The sequence below is a fragment of the Antedon mediterranea genome, chromosome 5 (assembly GCF_964355755.1).
Source record: "Antedon mediterranea chromosome 5, ecAntMedi1.1, whole genome shotgun sequence".
Classification (NCBI taxonomy): Eukaryota; Metazoa; Echinodermata; class Crinoidea; order Comatulida; family Antedonidae; genus Antedon; species Antedon mediterranea.
Window position 1 is genome coordinate 2,813,036 of NC_092674.1, and position 23,423 is coordinate 2,836,458.

The 23,423-nt window shown below is 33.8% G+C and overlaps 1 protein-coding gene and 1 pseudogene across 2 annotated transcripts; both read right to left on the reverse strand.

Moving 5' to 3' along the window:
- Nucleotides 1–2,013: 2,013 nt before the first annotated feature.
- Nucleotides 2,014–13,534, reverse strand: LOC140049370 (interleukin-1 receptor accessory protein-like). 2 transcript variants are annotated; one of them, XM_072094241.1, is made up of 9 exons: nt 13,398–13,534; nt 10,489–10,539; nt 9,926–10,020; nt 7,141–7,440; nt 6,495–6,741; nt 5,822–5,949; nt 5,219–5,392; nt 4,712–4,855; nt 2,014–4,580 (listed from the first exon to the last, which is right to left on the reverse strand). In XM_072094241.1, exons 3-9 carry the CDS (start codon nt 10,008–10,010, stop codon nt 4,084–4,086), a joined length of 1,575 nt encoding a protein of 524 aa, XP_071950342.1. In that variant the 5' UTR covers nt 10,011–10,020; nt 10,489–10,539; nt 13,398–13,534; the 3' UTR covers nt 2,014–4,083. The 2 variants fall into 2 exon arrangements, with proteins under 2 accessions (XP_071950342.1, XP_071950343.1); XM_072094242.1 differs by having other exon boundaries at nt 10,489–10,634.
- Nucleotides 13,535–15,680: 2,146 nt separating this feature from the next.
- On the reverse strand, nt 15,681–22,339 carry LOC140049002 (sterile alpha motif domain-containing protein 9-like; annotated as a pseudogene).
- Nucleotides 22,340–23,423: the final 1,084 nt, after the last annotated feature.

Sequence of the window (23,423 nt, forward strand, 5' to 3'; positions counted from 1 at the left end):
AGTTCCTATTACATTATATTTAGCAGACAGCACCAATTATACTAGATTGTAGGCCTACTACAGAAAAAAACAACATAAGCGGAAACAAATGGTGAAAATCAATGGTTCTGTTAAAAGGTGCTAAGTAGGCCTAGCTTTTTTATATGACACTGTTCTCTACATTTTGTATGATATTTTTTACTATTGCCATGTTTTAACCTTATGTAATTTTGTATTTGTTGCTTTTCTATTTTTACCCCTTGGTGTCGTGCTGTTATAACGGTATTTTACCCATTTTATCAAATTGTTTAAATGTTTTTATATACGTGACAAGCAAGATAATTTTCGAGCCAGAGTGCTTGACGAATAAAATAATTGAATTGAATATTTTTATGGTGGAAGTTTATCTGTTGACGTACAGTATACCTTCGGACGTTGTCTTTTCAAGGATAGGAAGGGCAACAGGTAATATCTGCGTCATACGAAACAGTAAAGTTGATAGCATTCGGAAGCTAATGGATTTCCTTTTTATGTCAACAAACTCTATCTCTAAAACACGTTTTCAAAATATTACAGGCATATAATATACACAAACATTTAAGCCTTGTTTACACTATCAAATTGTTTGCGACAACAATTGTGATATGCACTTATGGACATGATGATGTCATACCACTACCATATTTAAACATATCACTACCATATTTAAACATATCACTACCATTTAAACATATCACTACCATATTTGGGCACAACACACGAGTATCAGTTTCGTGCTAGCTTCTCATTGTTTCAGTAATTCCAAGTAATTTATTTAATTTGTAAATTTTAATAACACGTTCTAATAATATGTAAATGTGAAACCTTAATATCTACAGCAGTGCATTGACCCGCCGCCAAGTACATTAATTATGTTATTTATCACATTATTAATGGCATATTGATAAGTTATATGTTTATTCATTAATTTTGTTTTCCAGGAAAACTGTTATTGTATATGATATAATGACCATAATAATTATACTCGGGTGTAAAATTCCGATCGTCAATTGGGATTTTAAAAATAAGAGCACCAGGAAGAGGGGCACATCTCCCCGGCTACCAGTCAGAGGCGGTTCCGGGAGAGCTAGGGCGTGACCCTTCCCCATCCACACTCTTAACAGCTAAAATGAAATTATAAACTAATTTTTAAAGCCTATTGTATTAATCCTCATATTGCTCATTTTGTTTAATTCTGTATATTTTGTATAATGTATTTAACTACTCAGTTTGCAATTCAGTTTATACTGCTATGAATTGTTTTATGTATATACTTTTTGATGAATAAAAGATGAGTATGAGTTTTTCCCAATCAATTGTGTATTTTTTCATATAGGAATCATACCGCATATGGTAGGTTAAGTTTCATCAATGTTGATAGAAACACTGGCCCAATATTTGTACATAACATTGTTTTAAATTTGTATTTTGTATGTAGACGACCCAAGGGAGGGAAGAACAACTATGTGTGGATCTGGGTCCTCGTGTTTAAATAAAACCTTGAATTGGGGTAACCCGACGTACATAAGCATTAAGCACACGTGTAATAAACAACTCAATCTTCGGTACTGTATCTGTAGCATATAGAACCGTGGCGTATCTATTAGCTATATGAAGTAGTGGACGAGGAGATGAACACATTAAAACAATCATGAATCATTGTTAATTATGTGCTGTCTTCATAATGTATTCTCCTGGCTTGCTGAATACCTCAACTTAAAAGCACTCGGTCTTAATATTCTGTTACTTGTTTATAAAATTAATCAAAAAATCAACCCACAAACCAGCCGATCAATCAATTAACCAATCAATCAATATATTAACCAATCAATCAATTAACCAATATATTGCTCAATACATTAACCAATCTATCAATTACTAAATCAATCAATTAAACAATTGATCGAATATATTGTCCTGAATAAAAATAGGTTTCCCCAAAATTAATTTAAATATGAGATAGCATCACCACGAACAAATTAAGAACCATTCAACTGCTAACAAAAATAATAACTTTATTTTCAATAGTACCATTGAAGTATATTGATCAAAACATCTACATGTTGTACCGCAAATTTTATATCAACATAAAAAAAATTCATTTATAAAAACTATACTGAGACATTCATTCATTACAATTCTGTGGCTGCAGCTACAGTTATACTGCAGCTATACAGTTATACAGTTATACTGCAGCTATACATTTATACTACAGTTATACTGCAGCTATATAGTTATACTGCAGCTATACATTTATACTACAGTTATACTGCAGCTATATAGTTATACTACAGTTATACTGCAGCTATACATGCTACTTACAGATATATGTAGCTATACAGTCATACTACAGTTATACTGTAATACAAGCAACCTATTCAAATACTGTATAATTTATACATCTGCTATTAATTATATTTTTGTTCCTCTTTTCATTTCAGTACAAATATTTGTTTAATTTATAACCATATTGCATTATTACCAACATGTAAAATATATTTATGTACGAATCAAAACAAAATATATACATATAAAACTTCTGAATATGGCATTAAATCTGCATAAACAGTGAAGACTATTAATAGAAAATTAACAAAATATTGCAAAGGACTATGCATTCAAATGGCTCTAAAACTGAAACTGGAATAATGTGTCATCATTGATACTACAGTACTACTTGGAAAAACGTTTAAAAAAAACCTTTAAAAAAAACCTTATTTACATTAAAATCTGTTTATAACCGTATAGGTACTTTATGGAAGTTTAGAACAATTGATCACAAATTGATAGATACTCTTTATACTTCTTTTTCTTTTGAAATGAAACAAAATGTTTGGTTTCAACTAGAGACGCAACACATTGATTTGACCAATCACAGGCGATAGATTATTCAAACTGTTGCTTGTGATTATTCGAATCACTTGAATTGCGTCTACTTGCTTCTGTTGCGTCTCTAACGAGAACCACGCGTAAACAAGAATTACAGTTTATCTACTTAAACTGTGTTACTACTTAGTCACTGTAAATAGTTTTGTTTGTATCGTAGGTGGATTTTTAATCCATTTCCTTTTCTATTTATTCTTCCTTCTTCCTATTAGTTTACTGCATTCAATATTGCAAATTATACAGTACTACAGAGATATGATTATATGATATGACAGATACAACTACCACTAAAACCTCGTCTATAGCAAAGAGTGAGTGAGTGGCCGAGCGGTTAAGACAGTGGAACCGTAATCACGTAGCCATAACATCGGCAGGGGTTTGAGGCTCACTCACTCCATGGTTCTGGTGGTAGAACGAGTCTTCTCGGATAAGGACTATAAACCGTAGGTCCAGTGTACACAACTTGCTCGTGTGCACTTTAAAGAACCTAGTACATCTTTCGAGATGAGTAGGGGGTTACCCCGGTGTAGTAGTACATCACAGCCACTGATCACCAACTGGGCCCTCTGGGAGATCAGTCTTTGACTGAAGAGGTCACCCAGTATAAAGATAAAAAAAACAAACAAAGAGTGTTACAACTCCCTGTCTATACTATCAAACTTTATAATGACAAAAAAATGTGATGTGCCCATGTATGAGCATGATTGTGTTATATCACTACCATATTTGGGCATGTCACTACCAAATTAGGGCAAACTAGTTTGATAGTGTACAGATTATTACATGACCTATTGTTACTAATAAAGATGTCAAGAGAGTAATTGTTAAAAACAAACAACACTTAACGGCTAAAAGGTAATTAGTTTTAAACAATAAAGAATTATAATACAATAGGTAGGAGTTAATCATGTTTTCCTATGTCGAAATCCTACCTCAGTACAGGATTCTCTCATGGTATTTAACTATGACACTACACAACTTTCATATGACAGAGCACGAGTTAAGTTCTAATAGTGTAGTCCGCTAATACCACTGTATGTTGTTATCATGGGAGGTTATATCACCCCGATAAGGAATTATATCACCCCGATAGAGAATTATATCACCCTGATGGGGAGTTATCACCCCGATAGGTAATTATATAACCCCGATAGGGAATTATATCACCCCAATAGGGAATTATATCACCCCAATAGGGAATTTCTGTTGGAATAACTCCTCACTTTGACAGGAATTTTCTTCCGAGAATGAGTAACTGCTTGCACTCTCCTTGGACACGGATCTCATAGGGCAGAGATATGTTTGAGAGTTGGTTGAAGTTGATCTATCAATGTATTTACTATTCTTATGATAGTCATGAGGACGAGCGTGTCGAGGAGTACGTCTGGTAGGCATTCTCACTTCTAGTTTCTTCCAGAAGGTTTTATTAGTGCCACTGGGTGACCACTTCAAGACCTCTCCAGCTTTCATAAGATGCTGGAGGGCTTCCTGTCTGTTCAGACTATCTGGTGAAATTGGTCTGAACATGACTGGGATGATGTTCTTCTTCAGCCTGTGTTTTTCTAAAGCTTTATTGAATTCTATTGAGCAATATTGCCGTTTAATGTAATCTGGAGACAGCACTAAAATACAACATCTGCTACAGTTCACTGCATTCACCGAAACTGTACAATGATCTGAAAATAAAGTTCATTCAAGTGCTATAATAATTGTATGTGGGAATCCATGGTACATATTACGTCAAAGGTCAAATGTTCCTGAGATCGTTACTTCCTGTATGATCTAAAACAATTAAGAAATACTTTACCTTCTCCAGGCAGAAAATTGATCTCATCAATACACACATTGTACGACAATTCTTCCACAAGAAACGGACGCAAGGTACAAATGACAAAATCCCGGTCTTCTTCGGAGTTACTATATGAAATAAACGCATCAAATTTGCTGCTTTCTACAAAATATAAAAACGTTTAGCATAAATGTATTGGTCAGTCCAGCTTGATGATCCCAATAAGTTAGAATTTTAGATTATAAAACCTACGCATTAATAATATTAGCCTTGACGAATAAATAGTGTTTTCCGAAATCTTGGACATTTTCGGTTTGATTTTATAGCTTTTTTGATTTGTATCTCCATAGAATTGATACCAATATATCATGATACCTCTGATACCAACAACATTGACATTTTCCATGAGTAATGTGCTTTTAGTTTTATTTTATAAAACAATATATATTTTAAACTACTCTAGACCTAGCCAAAATCCAATTCACCTAATAAGCTAGTTACAATTTATACCATACACTCACTCACCATCAGAAGAACATTTTTCTAATTTTCTCCTCTTAATGAACAGGTGTATATCTGTTTTGAAAATCATGTAAATTAACGTGAACACAAACAAGATTACTAAGGTTGAACCCAAAGCAAGAGCAACCACTGTGCTCCCTTCATTTATAACTTGTGGCAAAGGCTCCGTTTTATCTTCTGAAATAAAACAAGACGACTTATCAATAAATAAAAAGGTTTTGGCTGCTTCAGTTTAGTACAGTCCATCAATTATTAGATTAGATAGCCTATTATCAATAATTTGTACAAAGGTCAAATTTCAAGAATTTCTTTGACAAGAAATTCAAAACACACTAAACCCTCCAATTTATTAAAGATGTATTGTCCCCCAAAACATGAAAAATGAAGAATTATTAAATCAGGCTTTGAATAGGTTATTTAGTAGTTTTAATAGAGTAAATAGTCAAACAAATCTTATATAATGACAAAATAAATGGTTAAATTCAACTTTAAATTACAGTTTCTTCAGATAAATTTTTTTTTCTCGATCCAATTTTAGGTCAAAGTGGATTATGTGACATTAAAATGGCATATTCAACCAAAACAAAAATTGATTGAGACACTGACCAATGATCTTGGTTAAGTTGAGAACATGAACTAGACTTTCTTCTCTTATCAACTGTACATAGTACTGCCCAAATGCATCATTGGTTATGTTGTATATGTGGAGTGATGTTCTAATGTCGGTTTTATCTCTGAAAAAACACATTATATAAATAATAGATAATAATCTGGTTTCAAAACAAATTCATCTACTGTAGATATATTTATTTTATTTTTACTTATTTATTCAACTTCTCACTGAGATGTACAGTACATCCAAAGACACAGACATAACACACATCTAGTGAAGGATGGGACCAACAGGTGGTAAACACCTCTAAAACAGTCCAGCCCCAATTGCACAATGAGCCCAGTTATGATCAGTGGATGTGTGTGTGTGTATTAGTACACCGGGGTAACATCCTACTTGTTTCAAAAGATGTACCATGTTCTTTAAAGTGCACACGAGCTAGATGTGTACACTGCACCTTTATAGTCCTTATCCTAGAAGACTCGTTCTACCCCAGAACCATGGAGTGATTGAGCCTCAAACCCTTGCCAAAAAAATGCACCCCTCTTTATACACAATGATGGATGCACCCCTGCTGCAACTAAAGTACTACAAAAAGTTTCAACTTAAAGTTTTAATACCATCAATCAAACTACAGTGCTAGTAATGTAATCAGTCTAAACATACCCTTCTGGGCACTCTTCTTTCTTTACAACAAAAGTGGTAAAATTGGTAAATGGAACAGTAATATCTTCATAACCAAAAGTATAGTATTGTACCACTGGCGAGTCGAGACTATACCAAATGATGGTAGGGCAAAGTTCACTACGGCCAATGTAAAAGTGACATTCAAATGTGACGTTGTCCCCAATTCTTGCAGATTTGTCAAGGCAGTCTTTTTCTTGCAACAATTCGATAGTTCTTGTTTGTTTTGCTGTTAATAAAGTTTAAATAAAAATAATATAAAATCATTTTTAGTGAAATGTTTTCATAATCTGAAGAGTACTTGCCACAAGTTAATCAGCGTGGTGCAAATTAGTATTTTATTAAGGTTTCTGGATCATTTTCTTGTTGTGATTGGGATAGATGGTTGGTAAAATTAAATTGTAACAAGCACTTTTGAAATTTGTGAAACAGAATAATAGTGAATCGATTATAAATCCCTTTTACTCTTACACTGCCAAGCTAAAAAACACATTTCATATCATAAACTTTTACGCTGTTACGGCCACTAAATACGCATTTTAGCGCCCCCGGTATCACCCGGGTTACACAATTCCGGATCAACTCTGCAAATTTTTACTAGCATTGTAAAAATGGTATTTTGACTCACGTTTCACCCAAAGTTTTTGTGTAAATTCCAATGTTTTGGTATCATTGCTAATAACACATTTGTAAGTACCCTCCATTCTCTCAGCAACTTCGCTAATACGTACTTCCTGATTGTCCTGCGCAAGTTGAATATTGCCTAATATAATGTCTATGGAATTGTTCCAATTGGGAAACTTCTGGCCCTCGAAATACCAAGTGATGTTGTCATAGTTACCAGCACAGCAAAGAATAGATACCAAATTTTCCTCTGTTTTAACTTCAAGGTTCGATGGGTCTGGATCAGTGAACTGCAAATCGGTTCCTTCATGAAATATAAATTCATTATTTTGAATTAAATTATTATTATGTAGTATTCATCACGCTAAAAATATTAGGGGCACACTGCCCCTTTGCTCTCATATAGTACATTTCATATAGGTCTACAGCCCCATTGGTGGTCGGAGGAGGTTTGAGAGGGTGGGGTGCAGCAGCCACTACGAGACATGAGGCTACCTGTTTTACTGAAAAATACTATGGACCAAGATGACAGGAAAAAGGCCACGCCAGAGAGGGCACAATATTTGTAATAGTTTCCAGCAAAAGGTAAACCGTTTCTGACAGGGTTTGGGATAACATTATAGATGGCTAGTTTTCATTGATTCAAATGTAGGATCCCTTTAGCAATGGGCTTAGCATCCAGTATAGCTAAAATTGTGCGATAAATCATGACACAGGACGGGCCAGGGAATAAAACTACTAATTTCACCCCGTCATTTCCCACGCTTGTGCTACCATCCAAATCCTTGGAAATATACCCCATAAATGGTGCACCTCCCCATATATTCCCACACTTGTGCTACCAGATGCACAAAAATAATACCTCCTAAATGCTGCACCTCCCTGTAAGGAAATATTTAAGAGTGATCCCCACGAGATCTTTGTTTGTTTGTTTCTTTTATCTTTATACTGGATGACCTCTTCAGTCAAAGACTGATCTCCCAGAGGGCCCAGTTGGTGATCAGTGGCTGTGATGTACTAATACACCGGGGTAACCCCCTACTCGTCTCGAAAGATGTACTAGGTTCTTTAAAGTGCACACGAGCAAGTTGTGTACACTGGACCTACGGTTTATAGTCCTTATCCGAGAAGACTCGTTCTACCACCAGAACCAACCCATGGAGTGAGTGAGCCTCGAACCCCTGCCGATGTTATGGGTACGTGATTACGGTTCCACTGTCTTAACCGCTCGGCCACTCACCCACCGTCTACAGTTACAAATTATAGCTCTTCATCATTTTTATTTTCAAGGATAAAAAATATTTCTTAACATGTATTATTTAAAAAACTGATACTATTCTACTGTTCTGGTTTTTACACTGGGTTTAATATTTCCTTTTCTTAGTTAATAAAATAATAATTTCAAGGTGAAACGCTTTCTTTTCTAAAAAAAGACTTGTTTCTCGTTGAGTCATAAAACAGATGTAATCTCAAGTATGTTTTTACCAATATTATAGCAAGATTTCCCATGACGGGTCTCACTCAAATTCATTTCTATTTGTGCTTATTAAAATTTCATTTGCTAAATACTGTATGCATTCAAATAAACACCCTGCTTTCAATAAACACCTCACCCAAATAAAATAACCCCTCCCCCACCCATAGAATATAATTTTGAATAAATGCGCCCCACATGCATATATTCACAATATTGTATTACAACACATTTCTATATGTACAGTAGTAGAATTCATTGATTGACATGATCTACAATTTACCAATCATTTTGATACAATTTTTACTGTATTTTATCACTTCTCGATATTAACTGTATGTTGTATTTGTTCAATTCAATCTATGTGGCATTTGGATAAAGGCCTAGCCTCATTTTAAATACTGTATCAATTATGTAAATATTGTATATATTTTTCATCATAAAGCAATATAAAAAATAAGAACATGGGGTGTGGTTTTGCTGTAATTCATCAAAGTCACACATTTTTTTGTCACAAAGTTTGATAGTGTAAACAGAGCTTTGTGTATCTGCTTTTTCATCGTCATTGTTTTCAATTCTCATTTTTTCTATGGGGTAGTATGTATTTGATTATAATATGTTACCATACTACACCCTTATTAGAATAAATATGATAGTACATCTTTTTTCAATGTGCATTTATCATTATTTGTATACCATTGTATTATTTGAAAATAATCATTTGAAAAAAGTTGAATAAATTGGGTTATCCCTCACTAAAGAGATGCATGCCTATAGGCGTGTACTTAAATCAAACATCTGATATAACAACAAGGATTACAATATATTAATAACAAACTGAATTCTTAAGTACAAAACTGATCCTTAAAGTGCATTATAAAACAAACAATGACAAGTAAATGAATTATGAAGATTGCGTTAGGAGACATATTGTAATTAGAATACTTGTAAGCGACTGTATTTATACGCGATCAGATAGATGAGAATTATTGATAACATAAATAACGATTACGAACAGGATGTTGATCACTAAAACCTTTATCTTAAATTATTCTAGTAGTAAATTATACAATAACTTAATTATTAATAATATTAACGATCTCAGAAGTTGTAAAACATCTTCGTCTAGCAGATTAGAAAAAAGATAAAATGGCATTTTTCATCGGTTTTGTACAGAAATTCTAATTCTTCTGTAAGCTAGAAAATCTAGAATTGCAAACAGAGATTTTAAAATTTTTTAAACATTGGTTACATAAGAGGATAAACACAAAGGCAGTCAAAATTTTAAAATCAATTTTGAAAAAAAAAAACTCACCAATGATTGGATAATCATCACAGTCGTACGATGACGAGAATGCTGGGATGGCAAAACACAAAACTAAAAGAACTGTTGGCAACATTTTTTTAATCCTGAAAATGAAAAAATAATAATATTAATACAGTAAATTCAAACTACATTTATTGAGCTTGGTTAAATTAATTTGCAACAATTATATTTATCAATTGACTTATAAATGAATGAACTTGAAAGTGGTTTGAAGAGTAACCACACTTTGAGGAAGTACGTACTTGTAGTTAAATTTAATATCAAATTTATTCTTTGTTTTTAATAAAATTTCTTTGAAATGTCTAGGTAAGTTATTAATTATATGAACATAGTCTAATCACGGAGGTAAAAAATAAATCTCCATGCTCCAATATAATTTTTTTTTCTATTGTAAATATGTACTGTAGCTACAGTATTTAATGTTAGGTTTTGCTTGAAGGATATAGCTTTTCTACAGGCATAAATTGATCAAAAGTAATAAAATATTGGATTGAAATGTAAACAATTAAAAGTGGAATACCTCTGAAAGTGTTTAAAAAAAAAATACATACCGATTTAAAATTCTTTAATGAAAATAACTTCTGCTGTCATCAGTGAATGGACTGTGAATGAAACTAAGCACTTATCTAACTTGTTTAATTACAGTACATGCAGTATCAAACGACCAATCACAATAGAATCATATAAAGGGGAGGAGCTAAAAGAGAGAACTTTTTTAGTTTACAAAATATTTACAAAAATAGTGATTTTTGCATTAAACATGTATTGTACCCCTGAAAAAAAAAATTATTTTTGTTGAATATGCCATTTTAATGTCAACTAATATTAGTTAATCCAAAAATTGGATTGAAAAAAAAAAGTATTTACCTAAAAAACTTAAAGCAAAAAATAGCTGCCAGTCAATAGGTTTTTGGTTGAATTTAACCATTTATTTTGTCATTTTTTTCTACGGAAGTGATTAACTTTAAATATTAAAACTACAAAATAATATATTCAAAGTCTGATTTTATTAATCTTTATTTTCATTCATGTTTTTTTGTAGGAACAATACATCTTTAAAAGAAGAATTTTGAACATTTCGTCGTCGGCATCACAAAGTGACACTAACCTAAAAATCTGGAATTTTTGAAAAATTTTTTTCTTCCATATTTTGATTATGTATATCAAACTCTATGTTTTCACAAAATCTAAACATTCAAATATCATTAATTAACTAATTACATTAATTAGACAATATCAAAAAACACCCTCATATGGAATTTGCGTTTTTACGAAGTGACACTATTTATTAAATACCCGTATGTGCTGCTTGCGAGTGCCACACTGGTAATGAATTTTGCGTGTTTGTTTACTGTTTTGGCCTAGCCTACAGCCTAGCTAGGAGGATCTGGACGCACACGCCACAACATTGCATTTTATCAAGAAAGACGGTAAGTTAATTAGTTTATTTAAAGAATTTTAGTCCGCTCATGTATCCCGAATGTCGAGGCATATTATATATTTATTTTATAATTAATATAAAACAGTAATTTGACACACTTTAGCCTAGGCCTAGCTAGGCATATAGTAGGTAGGCCTAGACCTATTACTGTGACGTTTAGGCATAGCTAGCTTGCCCAGAGTAGACTCTTTAGCTAGGCTAAACTACTCTGCTTGATTTTTAACAATAAGAAATCACTGTTATTTTTAAAATGTGTTTTTTTTTTCAGAACAGTTTCAAGAAAATAAGATAAGGGGGAACAACCGAAATTCGATCAACAAGCAATCTATCTACATCAATTTAAGGCAGAATGTATCAAGTTCAAGGTTTAAAAATGGGGGAGGTGTATGTAGGCAGCCTGTAGCAAGTGTTTATATTATATGAGCATTTTAGATGATGTTTACATCACAGAACAATGGATTGAATAAATTAAAAAGCATACTGGTAATAGAAAAAAAATAATGTAACGACATTGATTAAGTATTTAATGATTTATAACAATAGAGAATAATTTTTGATATAAATTAATACTGGCTGAAGTACCAATTGTATTACTGAATTATTAATCGTTCAATGTTGAAAAAATAAATAATATTTGATAATAATTAATATGGAAACAAAATATGAATATGTACATTATGCTTACTGTACATTCCAGATAGGCCTATTTATATGTCTATGTAATTTGATGTTTTTATTAAAAGTGTTAAAGTAGGTCAAACTATGTTTTTAGATTTATTTGATGTGGTTGTTTTATTTATAAATAACCTAACCCTTTCTACACTATCAAACTAGTTTGACAAAAAAAGTTTGATGTGCCCAAATATGGAGTGATATTGCCATTGTGTCCATATAAGCACATCAAATTAATGTTGGTCACATTAAGTTTGATTTTATTTATTTCAACAATATTTTACTAGGGTGGTCCTTCCAGTCGAAGGTGATCATTAGATAGAGAGAACCTCACAAAAATGCAATTTAAAAAGACAATAACATACAACAATTAAAAATTAAATAAAAATAAATAGAATTTATGAAAACTAACAAACTAAAATAATGGAAAAATTAATAGAATCAAAAGGGAAATCAATGAAAACAATACATTACATGGCCATCTCAAAGGAGATGGCCATGTAATAAATAAGAAAGAGATGGTTCTTGAGCAAAAATTTGATGGAAATGGAAGATGAAGCAAGTCGGATAGTGCAGGCAGGGCTTAAAGGTGACATACATGTTTGTAATGTATATATAATAGTGTTCACTTATCAAGGACCATACATAATTGTTATGATGTAAGATCATTGCATTGGAAAGCTATGAATTACACAGTAGTGTCACTTCCAACGCACTAGAAATACGTGGTGAAATCGAATTTGCGGTTTCACGAAGTGACACTATTAAACTGCGTTAGTGTCACTTCGTAAGCGTAAACTACGTAGGGAAATGAATTTTTCGGTTTCACCAAGTGACACTAAAGTTTAACTTTAATTTACTTGGTAATTAATTAATATGATTAAAATTAAATTAAAGTAATGGGTAGCTGGATTGTCTAACTTTGTATGTATGTAAATTAAAAATCTTTGTGACATTTTTTTGAGGACGAAATCGTGTGTTTTGTGAAGCTCGTTTCTTCAATCGCGTTTTTCTCGAAACGCTGTTTTTATCAATTACGCGGTTAGTGTCACTTCGTGGTGTCGACGACGATTTGTTTAACAGGAAAATCAGATAAACCATCAGATATTCAATTCAATGCAACATTATATCAATTATTACTCGACAAAAAAATATCAATAAAAATATTAAGCTGTGTTAATAGAAAATAAATAACAAATGACATACACGGTGACCGGATCCGTTCTTTCTGAGCCAGTAAGGTACGTTGTCTGATCGCCAACCAAACTGGCTTCAACCAGCCTTTCCATATAGTTTAGCTAGGCCTAGACTAGATTTAGTACGCTTTGAATGAAAGACAAAACTTACCATTTTATGACCGGCATTATCCAATTATACAACTATCATTTCCATATGTTAAGAAAGATATACGGCGCCGTTTTATTTCATTATTTTGTACATGGACATTGAAAAAAGTTTAATAATCTTTGGTGCCGGTGGTTGTTACGGTGGATTATCCCTTCCGCAATAATGTAGAGGTCGCGCTTCAAATACTTTCCGCTCACAGACACCAGAGACACGGTGATGCTTTTGTCAAGCTAGCCAAAACAATAAGTCAGCCATAACCCAGCCCACTTTTATTTTTTCCAGCCAACAATGAAACGCCGTTTGTTTATTTTTTACATTTTCAGTGTTAATTATAGCTTTTATGGTATTATGAATTAAATATTTTGTGAGAAAACGGCGGATTGTTCCTGAGAGTCACTTGGTGGGATTATACTGGACCACTGGTCCCGTTTACTCAGCCCTCTCATCTTTAAAATTGGAGTGGAACTCGATTACGATTTTAAAATATAGTGAAATTTGATACTGTATTTGTGAGAAAATGGCGGATTGTTCCCGGGAGTCACTTGGTGGGATAATACTATAGGGTACATCCTTAGTCGTCCAGTGTAAGTTAGAGTAGGACCACTGGTCCTGTTTACTCAACCCTCATCTTTAAAATTTGAGTGTAGCTCAATTACGATCACGTGAAATACTTTTCCATTTTGTCCAACGTGAGTTTAGTAAGGCCTATTCACATTCAATTTATTCTTTACTTCAAATAATATCCATATAGAGAGAGTTGGCCATTATATAGGCCTACATAGGCCTAACATAAATAAATGTATTCTGAGAGGTATCAGAATAGGCTATATATAAAATAAATGATTTTACACCATCAGGCCAATGGGTACAATATTTTGATTCAAGTTAGTTAGTTATCGCCATGGTTTTCGCATTATCAGCTCATTTCACACGGTTCAATTCGATTCTCAAGCATTACATAAAACCAATTTATGAGTTTTTTAAGCATTTATCTAGTCTATATGCATTTTAACAATCCATAATATCACAAAGCAGCGAATGAAAACACGGAATTGGTGCATTGCGATCTGTAGGCCTGAGAGACACGATCACAATGTTTAAACAGTGAAAGATATGTTCTCCAAGAAGATATTCCAAAATGTTTTTTGTTTGTGTATTCAATATGCCATTTTAATGTCAGATAATAGTCAAACTTCAAAAATTGGATCGGAAAAAAGGTAACTGTAATTTCAAAGCAAAACACAGTAAAATTGTCAGAAAATGTGTTTTTTGTTAAACTTATGTGAAATCGTTATTTTGGTCTATTTTTTCTACGAAAGTGAACATTTATTAAAACTGCAAGATGGCCTATTCAAATCATGATTAATTAATTTTTCATGTTTTTAAGGGAAACTTTAATCATCTTTAAATAAAACAAGATTAATATTAAAAAAGATGAACAAAAACAAATTTAAAATCATGTAATTTTATTCCATAATTAAAAGCCCATACAAAGAATATCTACAACGTTTCCATCTAAATAAACTAATCAGACACCTTTTCTCGCTTTTAATCGCATTATAGAAATAATTGTAAGTATAGGAACGTTGAAATATAAACGTTTAACAGACAAATCCACTACCAATTTTATTTAAATTAAAGTAGGCCTAAACTTAATCAAAATAAGCAAAACAAAACACGGCATGCGGATTAGTGTTGTGGTTATATTCTTAATTAATTTTCTAACAAATCTGTTATTTTTTCAGTCAATCTAGATAATTTAGAAAAATTTACATTATACAGTACGATTTAAGGAAGTGTTTGGAAAAGCGGTAAAAATACAGGTTAAACATATTCATAGGCCCGGCATATTGTAATACATTATAATAAGAGATGATTTTAAGGCCAAGATGATTACCTAACATCTGATTAAATTAACAGAATAAATACAAATTGAAACCATGGCAAGTAGTAAGAAAGTACCCTATACATTCATTCATCTTTTATTTCGGAAAAAAAAAATTAATTCTCCATAGCTCAAGAACAAAGAAAACAAAATATATATATAGGCCTATATAAATATAAATATATATAAAAAAAACACCTACGCCACATAGTCACGTGGTTAAAACAATAGCTTCATCCATCTATCACGTAGATTGGATGAAAGAAGAGCAAATTCATGAATACATTTTGTGAAAATATAATATTGTCTGACCTCCCCAACCTGCACAACATGCCATACACCGGCTTACGTTGTAGTTCGTAGAACGAGCAGATGTGGTTTTCAACTAAAATGGTGCTGGCTCTGCATGACCTAGGTTTATTAAGTATATAGTATATAATATAGTAAAAATAACAGAGACATGCATAGAAAGTCTAAGAATGTGCATTAAATATCAGTGAAATTAGGCCATTCTCCTACTAGACTCTCCATTTGTAGTTGCTCTTCAAAATCATCCTCTAATTTTTGCAACTGTTGTTTGAATTCATTTTCTTTACCAAGCTTTGTTTTCTGAAAAATAACAATTCGGTCTAAATTTATATTTAGGCCTATATTTCAGATTCATTTTATATCGTCATAATGTTAAACAACTTAATACAAAACATATGAAATTCATTTTCCCAGAGACATTTAAAATTACACCAACAAACTAACAAATAATTTTTAAGTTTAAAATATACAAAATACAAATATGCCTGTTTAAAAATTAAATTATATTTTTGATAATGCAAGTTATCATTATCATTACAAATAGTTTATGATTAAACAATAGGCTACTAAACTAACCTGATTTGTTTCCAGTTCTTTTCCTGTTGCCTCTTTCTCCTTCAGTAACTGGATATCATTTAATATCCTTAAAAGTCTTTTGGACTCTTTTTGATATTCCAATGCATTTATTTGCCTTACAACTTGCTTTCCACTTTGTGTCCTTCTGAAATAGGTCGGTGATTTCCATTCATCAGGTATGGATGTGGCAGAAGGTGGGGAAAGATGTGATGTTGTCCTTGGTTTCACATAATATGCCACTGGTCCTGACCAGCTAAATCCAATGTAAAAAACAACTTCTTCCCGACTTTTAATTGTCGTTATCATAGTACTTGAAGAGGGAATAGTTATGGGTATGGATTCATATGTATACTGGTGTTTATAATTAATGGTATTGTTACCTGATAAGATGCCACTAGCCATAAATAGATTCTCTTTGACATAGCCACTCTGCCAGACTTGATCTGCCTGCTTTTCCAATTTACTTTGATTTGACGATATTTTGCTGTGGTGAACCAATGCTTTCATACCTTTTCCATTTCCAAGGAAAAAGTGAACGCATGGCCGACTTCTCAAATGACCTCGATAAGGTCTGTGATGTGACAAATGTCCATCTTCTTGTTTATCCCGTTTCTGGGATGCATTCCAACGTTCCTTAATTTCCTTTAGAGACTTTTTCATCAAGCTGTTGTCATACTCCTGTGCCGGCTGACCTCGTGGCCAAAGCAACATGAGAAGAAATAATGGTGGATATAAGCTAAATCTCTGTTCGTCACAGTCACGTCTATCAAGTTCCTTAGCAAGATCGATCATTTCTCTGGTAGACGGCAAATCATACCGATATTTACCCTTTACGTTTACTGTCGACAGAGCTAAGTTTGTGAGCATAATGATTTTTAAGTCAAAGGCAGAGTAAGGCTTGTTTTCCAACAGCAACTTCCGAATTTCAAGCAGATTTTCAACTTTTTCTTCTTTAACTAACTCAAACACGTTTCTGATACTGACGCCACCAAGCTTGCGTGCTTTTAGGCGACGCACTTCATCTGCTGTTTCCGCTGATACAGACAATTTATTGTCGTCAAAAGAACCAAAATGTATTTCCCACGAAACAAAACATTTAGGAAGTCTAGACTTTATATCTTCAAATTCAGATTGACAAAAGTGTGTGAAGTTTGACCACTCTTTTTGAATTGTAATGTAGTTGATCAGTTTATCAATAGCCTCGTGTACATTTCTCATCAAACCTTTCATTTTCTTGTGATGTTCAGCCCACTTATCTAACACATCCGGTTTGTAGTGTTTGTCAACCAAGTATCTTTGTAGAATGCTTCGACCATTAGGAGATTGTTTGAATACATCAAGGCAAGCAAGAACATCTAACATATTAAATGTAATATTGAGCTCACCAGAGAAACTTGACATATTTGTTTTATCATCAATTTCTTGTGATTTATGGAAACTGTCTATGCCATTAAAAGCCAATGTCAGCAACCTGCAACTATCATCTATGCTCAGTCCCTCATGTTTTAATACGTATTTACGATAAAATGATCGAATCAGTTCCTGCTTGTAAATTTGTCCTTTTGTGTCCCAATCAAAACAGTTGTTTTTTCTCATATCAATAGCCTTATCTATAAACTCTAGGGCTTTAGTATGATCTTCCATTACCAGGTTGTAGTATCTTGCGATTTGTTGAGCAATCATTGGCTCTTTGAGAGTATTAAATCCCTGAATAAGTACCTCACATGCTTTTTCTTTGCCGACATCTTTTATTGCCAATATAAGTGCCGAAAACAATTGTTTTGTAGAAGGACTCGGTCCTGTCTGATTCCTCTTGATAAGAAGATCTTGTGTTCGTGCAGCAAGATACTCTCGGCTATATGCAACAGCTGACAATAACTCGGACTCTAAATAAGTTGTCACTAATGAGCTCAGAGATTGCAAATTGGAGTGTTTTATGATAGCATCGGCTACTATTGGGTGAACTATTTTTAATCCTTGTACACTTCCTATGTCATATGTCAACTGTACTCATCAGAACACGACAGCCTTCTGGCATAGTGTGTTCCCATGAACATCTTCGTTTCTTTTTTGCAGAAAAAGCAAACCCAATTAATTCGTCACAGCAAGAGACAGGAATTGCAGAATCTGGTTCAAATTTGCCGAATAACGAACAGAATTTTACCAATTCAAGTTCACGGGGACGGTGTTCTTCGAGATCATCAATAATCCTTCCGACTGTACTTTGCACATAGTCAGATTTAAAATCTTCTTTCATTACCATAAAAGCAAGAAGGCGATCCGGCTTAAAATCTTCATCACTTAGCATTTTGGTTTCAAGCTGATCATGCTTTGTCTGAAACCATTGTTTCTCTCTCTTATTCAATGATTGCCCTAACAATAAAGCATTGCAATCCTGAAGTAACGATTTGTCTTCTTTAATATCTCTTTGCGACATATATCTTCTACAACTGAGAATAACAAACGTACACCCTACAATGTGTCTTGTACTGTACTCTAATGAAATAACCATAGCTGTCAAGTCATTGTAAGGAAGGTTGTCACTAGCAATAACAAGAGGCAAACGTTCTTTTTGCAAATTGCAATCGCGTTCACCATAGTTACACATTTCTAATATTTGATCTTTTGTCTGCTCAGTAATTTTGTTTAGAAGGACACATCTGTACTTCTTTCGAAACTCCCATAAGACATGTTTTACAATCGTGCTTCCGCCAGCACCAGGTAGGTGAAACAGATGAAACCAACGAAATATTGCTTGGTTAAGCACTTTTTTCTGATGTGTTTGGTTAATCATGTTATCAATTGCGTCTACTATTCTATTCTTGCCATCACGTTCACACACATGGTCATAGCCCATATCAGTGAACTTAAAATTCCAAAAGGAGAGTTTTTCTCCTCTGTAAAACTCTAACTCTGTATCTTTGCAGAAAGTATAGAAGTCTGGATTCTCTTCATTCATATCTGTGTTGTCACATTCATTATATGCAACAACAATAAAGTCCGTCCATTTCGAATCTTTCCATAATTGACATCCTTTGCCATTAACTGTTGGAAGAATGTAACTTGATTTTACATTTACACCTTGCATTTGTAAAATTATATCATTCAAGCTTTTCAATGGAAGAACAGCTACTCTATCTTGTATTTCCTCAGGATTGCAGCATTTTTCGACGAGCTTACACCATTCCTTATAAACTCGGGAACTTTCGCAAATAAAAACCATATTTCTAATCCCAAAGTTTGTGTAAAACTTACGATATGCTTCACTCAGTACTTCAATGTTGTTAGGCAGCAAGATAAAAATAACAAGACCTGTATCCTGTTGAATAACACTAATATTAGAAAAGAATTCAATAGCCTTATCCATATATTGGCTGCGTTCCTTAATCCACGTCATTCTGTCCATGGCATCGTCATCTTCCGTTCCTGTACGCCCGTTACAAAAGATCCATGCTGGAACTTCTCCGTAATTGATGTGAGATGGTGAAGTTACTGTGGCTAAATCATTTATGTCATAAAGATTTACCTTCTGTTTCAATCTCATTACCTTACATATGCCATTTTTATTTGAATTTTCATCAAAATCAAAGACAGCCTTCCATTTTACTTTACTAATAAACTCAAAAGTTTCATCAATGTTTTCAATGTCTGTACCAGGTACATTAACTACCAAGATTGCATTATAAACCAAATCAAATGTTTTTTTCGATTGTGAGTCTCCAAAAAGCAATTCCCGAACCTTGTATTCGACTTCAGAAGCACATGATACATCGTGATCTGCCTTGGAACGTTTCTTCTTCCTTTTCTTGCTTGATTTACTTGCTTTACATTTTGGAATATTTTCCACTGCACCAATACTAGGCTGCAGGTCTTGTTTCGTTGATTTAATTAATGTATCAGTTTTAACAGAATCTGATGATGTAAGGTTTGCAGCTGACTTCTCAAGAATGTTTATCTGTTTGCTTCCTTTATCCTCATTTATCAGTCATATGGCCGAGCGGTTAAGGCAGGGGCGCCGTTTATCGTACCTAAAGAGCCAACAACAACATCGGCAAGGGTTCGAGGCCGACTCGCTCCTAGTTCTGGTGGTGGAACAAGTCTTCTCGGATAAGGACTATAAACCGTAGGTCCAGTGTACACAGTTATAACCTGTGTGTACTTTAAAGAACCCAGTTCATTATTCGAAAAAGAGTAGGGGGTTACCCCGGTGAACTGGTTCACACAATAGCGTCTGTATCAGGGGGATTACCACCTATCTGATAGGACAGTGATTAATTCACTATTGGTAATCCTTGGCCACAGTGCCTAAAGACATAAAATAAAATAAAAAATTACACTTTGGAATGTGTATATCCATGCTCTTCTTCACTTGTTTAGGGTTTGTTTTAATATTTTCTACTACTTTAGTTTTCTTTAATCCCGTTAAAGGTTCCAGTTTTTCTGAATCAGTTCTATATGTGAGTGTGACAGAATCGTCGGAACTTGTTATCCGTGTGTCTGAACTCTCCTTAACACATTTAGAACTTACTCCTGTAATTCCAATATCATCCACTCCTTCCTGTTCGATATTTTGAAACGTATGTGAAGATGAGGAAACTTCAGTTACACCAGGTTCAGGTTGCATTTCTCCGTCATTGAATCCCGTTCTTTCAGATTTCATTGATTTCGTTGCAGCAGTTGCTGAATTGATTTCAGCATGTGTATTCACTTCTATAGGCTTTTTAATTTTTGCTGTTGGAGATTTTACATTTGTGTGAAAATCATACAAAATGACATCTGATTCTGAACTTTTCTCTAAATATTTAGGCTTTACTTCAAAAGAAGCTGCGTCTAAAAATGTACTGCTTTCTCTGATTTCAGTATCAATGGACATTTTCTGCATATGCAAAACCAGCATAAGTGGACCAACTGGAAGATTGAAATCTTCTATAAAGTGCTCTTCTCGATATTGCAAAAATTTGAAACCATTCATATCCAAATGTGTAAATTTGTCTGCATGTATAGGAGATAACCCTGCTCGTAATAATAATTTAGACACTGTTGTTGCACGACAGTCATCAGTTATAGGTTCCCAATTATCCTTTTGTCCTTCCAACACCTCTTTTCTTTTCTTTTCTAGACTGTATTGAATCATGCGCAAGTCAGTCTTCTTAATTTCAAACTCTTTGAATATCTTGTCATGCTTATCTATAAGCAGATTCTTTCCAATAAATTCCTGCTCATAAACCTGATTTGCAAGTTCTTTCAAACGAAGGTCCACTGAAAGCCATTCCCTCACCTCATTCCTATCCCACTCAGTTATTATCTTCTGGCTTTGGCCTTTAAACAAAAATAAAAGTTCACATACTATCTAAAAGTAATTGTTTAATGTTATATATAATGCCAGACTGAGGATACTATACTTACCAACTTCTTTTAGTTTTGATAAAACTGCTGAGTACATGTTCTCGTCAATACGCGATGACAAAGTTTTGCAGAAGTGTTCAACTTCACTTTTTTCGACAAAGATCCTGGCTAGCTCTTGAATGAATTTTCCATTTTTGTGATTTTCCATCAGATTTTCTAAGGCATACGTATCATGAACTGCCACAATAATCTCTAACGATCCGGATGCTATACTTCGTAAGGCGAGACCCTTTCTTCGCATCAGAGCTTCAAGTTCAGACAGCTTCTCTAAAAATTCCTGATTAGTTTCTTCCCTGCATTTACCATCCAAGTTGTCTTCATAATATAAACCAAGGAGTAAAATCGCTCTCTGGACCGATTTCTGTTTACTCTCTCCTTGAACACTTTCATGGTTACCACGTTGTTCCTGTGTGTTTTCCTCGCTTCTTTTATGGATGTTGACTGTAATATCTATTTGTAACAAAATGAATATGGACACAATACAAAATAAGAGGTGCCATTTCGTTATATAGATTTGGTATGAAAATAAAACAAATTTAATTAATAATATATAATTTAATAGTTTATAACCCCAAATAAAAGCCAGTAGAAATGCAATATGATTGGTCCTACATCTACTGTAAAAAATAATGTTACCAAAACAATTGTTCAAAACAATGTTGTTGTGTCCATCACATTGTATCTTTTCTTCTGATATGGTAAATTGTTTACCATCCTTAGTAACCACACGTTCTTCAGGTGAACTGCTGATATCTTGATCTGACATGGTGTTCACACTGATCTAGGCGTAAACACACTAGGACCTATAGTCAGGTGGCTTAACAACAAACAAGGCCAACAGCCATTAAGTCGCGTGCTACAATGCATAGTGATACCGGACCGACAGACAGACCGACGGACAGACCGACAGACAGACAGACAGACCGACCGACCGACATAGTGAACTATACTGACCGAAATTACTGAACATGTTTAAAAATGTTGAAATGTTTAAAAACATTTATATTTTTTTAATTTACTTTTGACGTGCTCGTATAACGTAATTTCGAGTTGAAAAGTAAGTCAAGAAAACAGAAATCGGGCAAAAAAAATGCGCAATAACATTTAACGCGCAGTGCGCGCGCAAAAATATGCGCACTCATGACAATTTTGTAAATGCTTAAAATTGCCTGAAACGTACTCTTATTTCATCGAAAATAAATTTTGAAAATTTTAAGCGCGCATACGCATGCGTTACATGCGCTACGCACGTAATTGTAATTGCCCTGAAATTTATGAGTACCAAATTTTATTTAATTGTGATTCATGGTTGTGAAGATATGATTACAAACGTGATTTCGTTAAATCGTGCGTAGACCGCGTAATTTTTTATTGCGCACCGTGAAAACATAACCACATTGATTCCTGGCCATAAGGAATATACTGTGAAAAATTGACCTAGCTAGATTAAACTGATATCAAGATAAGGTCAGAAAGCGATAAAACGCATAGTGATACCGGACCGACAGACAGACCGACAGACAGACAGACAGACAGACAGACCGACCAACCGACCGACATAGTGAACTATAGAGTCGCTTCCACGCGACTAAAAATAAGGAAATCGTTACACGGTGGACAAAAGCGCCAAATTGCATTTTGGCCGCCATCTTGGAAAATCGGAAGCTGCTCGGGTGGCTCCTAGGCAAAAATCAATTAGTACGTCTGAAAGAAGCCTCATGCAAAATTTGGTGCTTTTGTCCAACGTGTAACGTTTTAGTCGCTAAGCCACCTGACTACTAGTAGTAAACTATCATCCAAAATATCCTAAAATTAACCATGTCAACACTGGGTTGGAGAAAGGCTGCAAT

Excerpts from the sequence above, each read along its gene's own strand:
- LOC140049370 (XM_072094241.1), bottom strand. The coding sequence starts at position 10,010 with ATGTTGCCAACAGTTCTTTTAGTTTTGTGTTTTGCCATCCCAGCATTC. Across the intron at positions 7,441-9,925 it reads TGATGATTATCCAATCATTG|GAACCGATTTGCAGTTCACT; the intron begins GTGAGTTTTTTT and ends TATTTCATGAAG. Across the intron at positions 5,393-5,821 it reads CAACTTAACCAAGATCATTG|AAGATAAAACGGAGCCTTTG; the intron begins GTCAGTGTCTCA and ends GTTTTATTTCAG.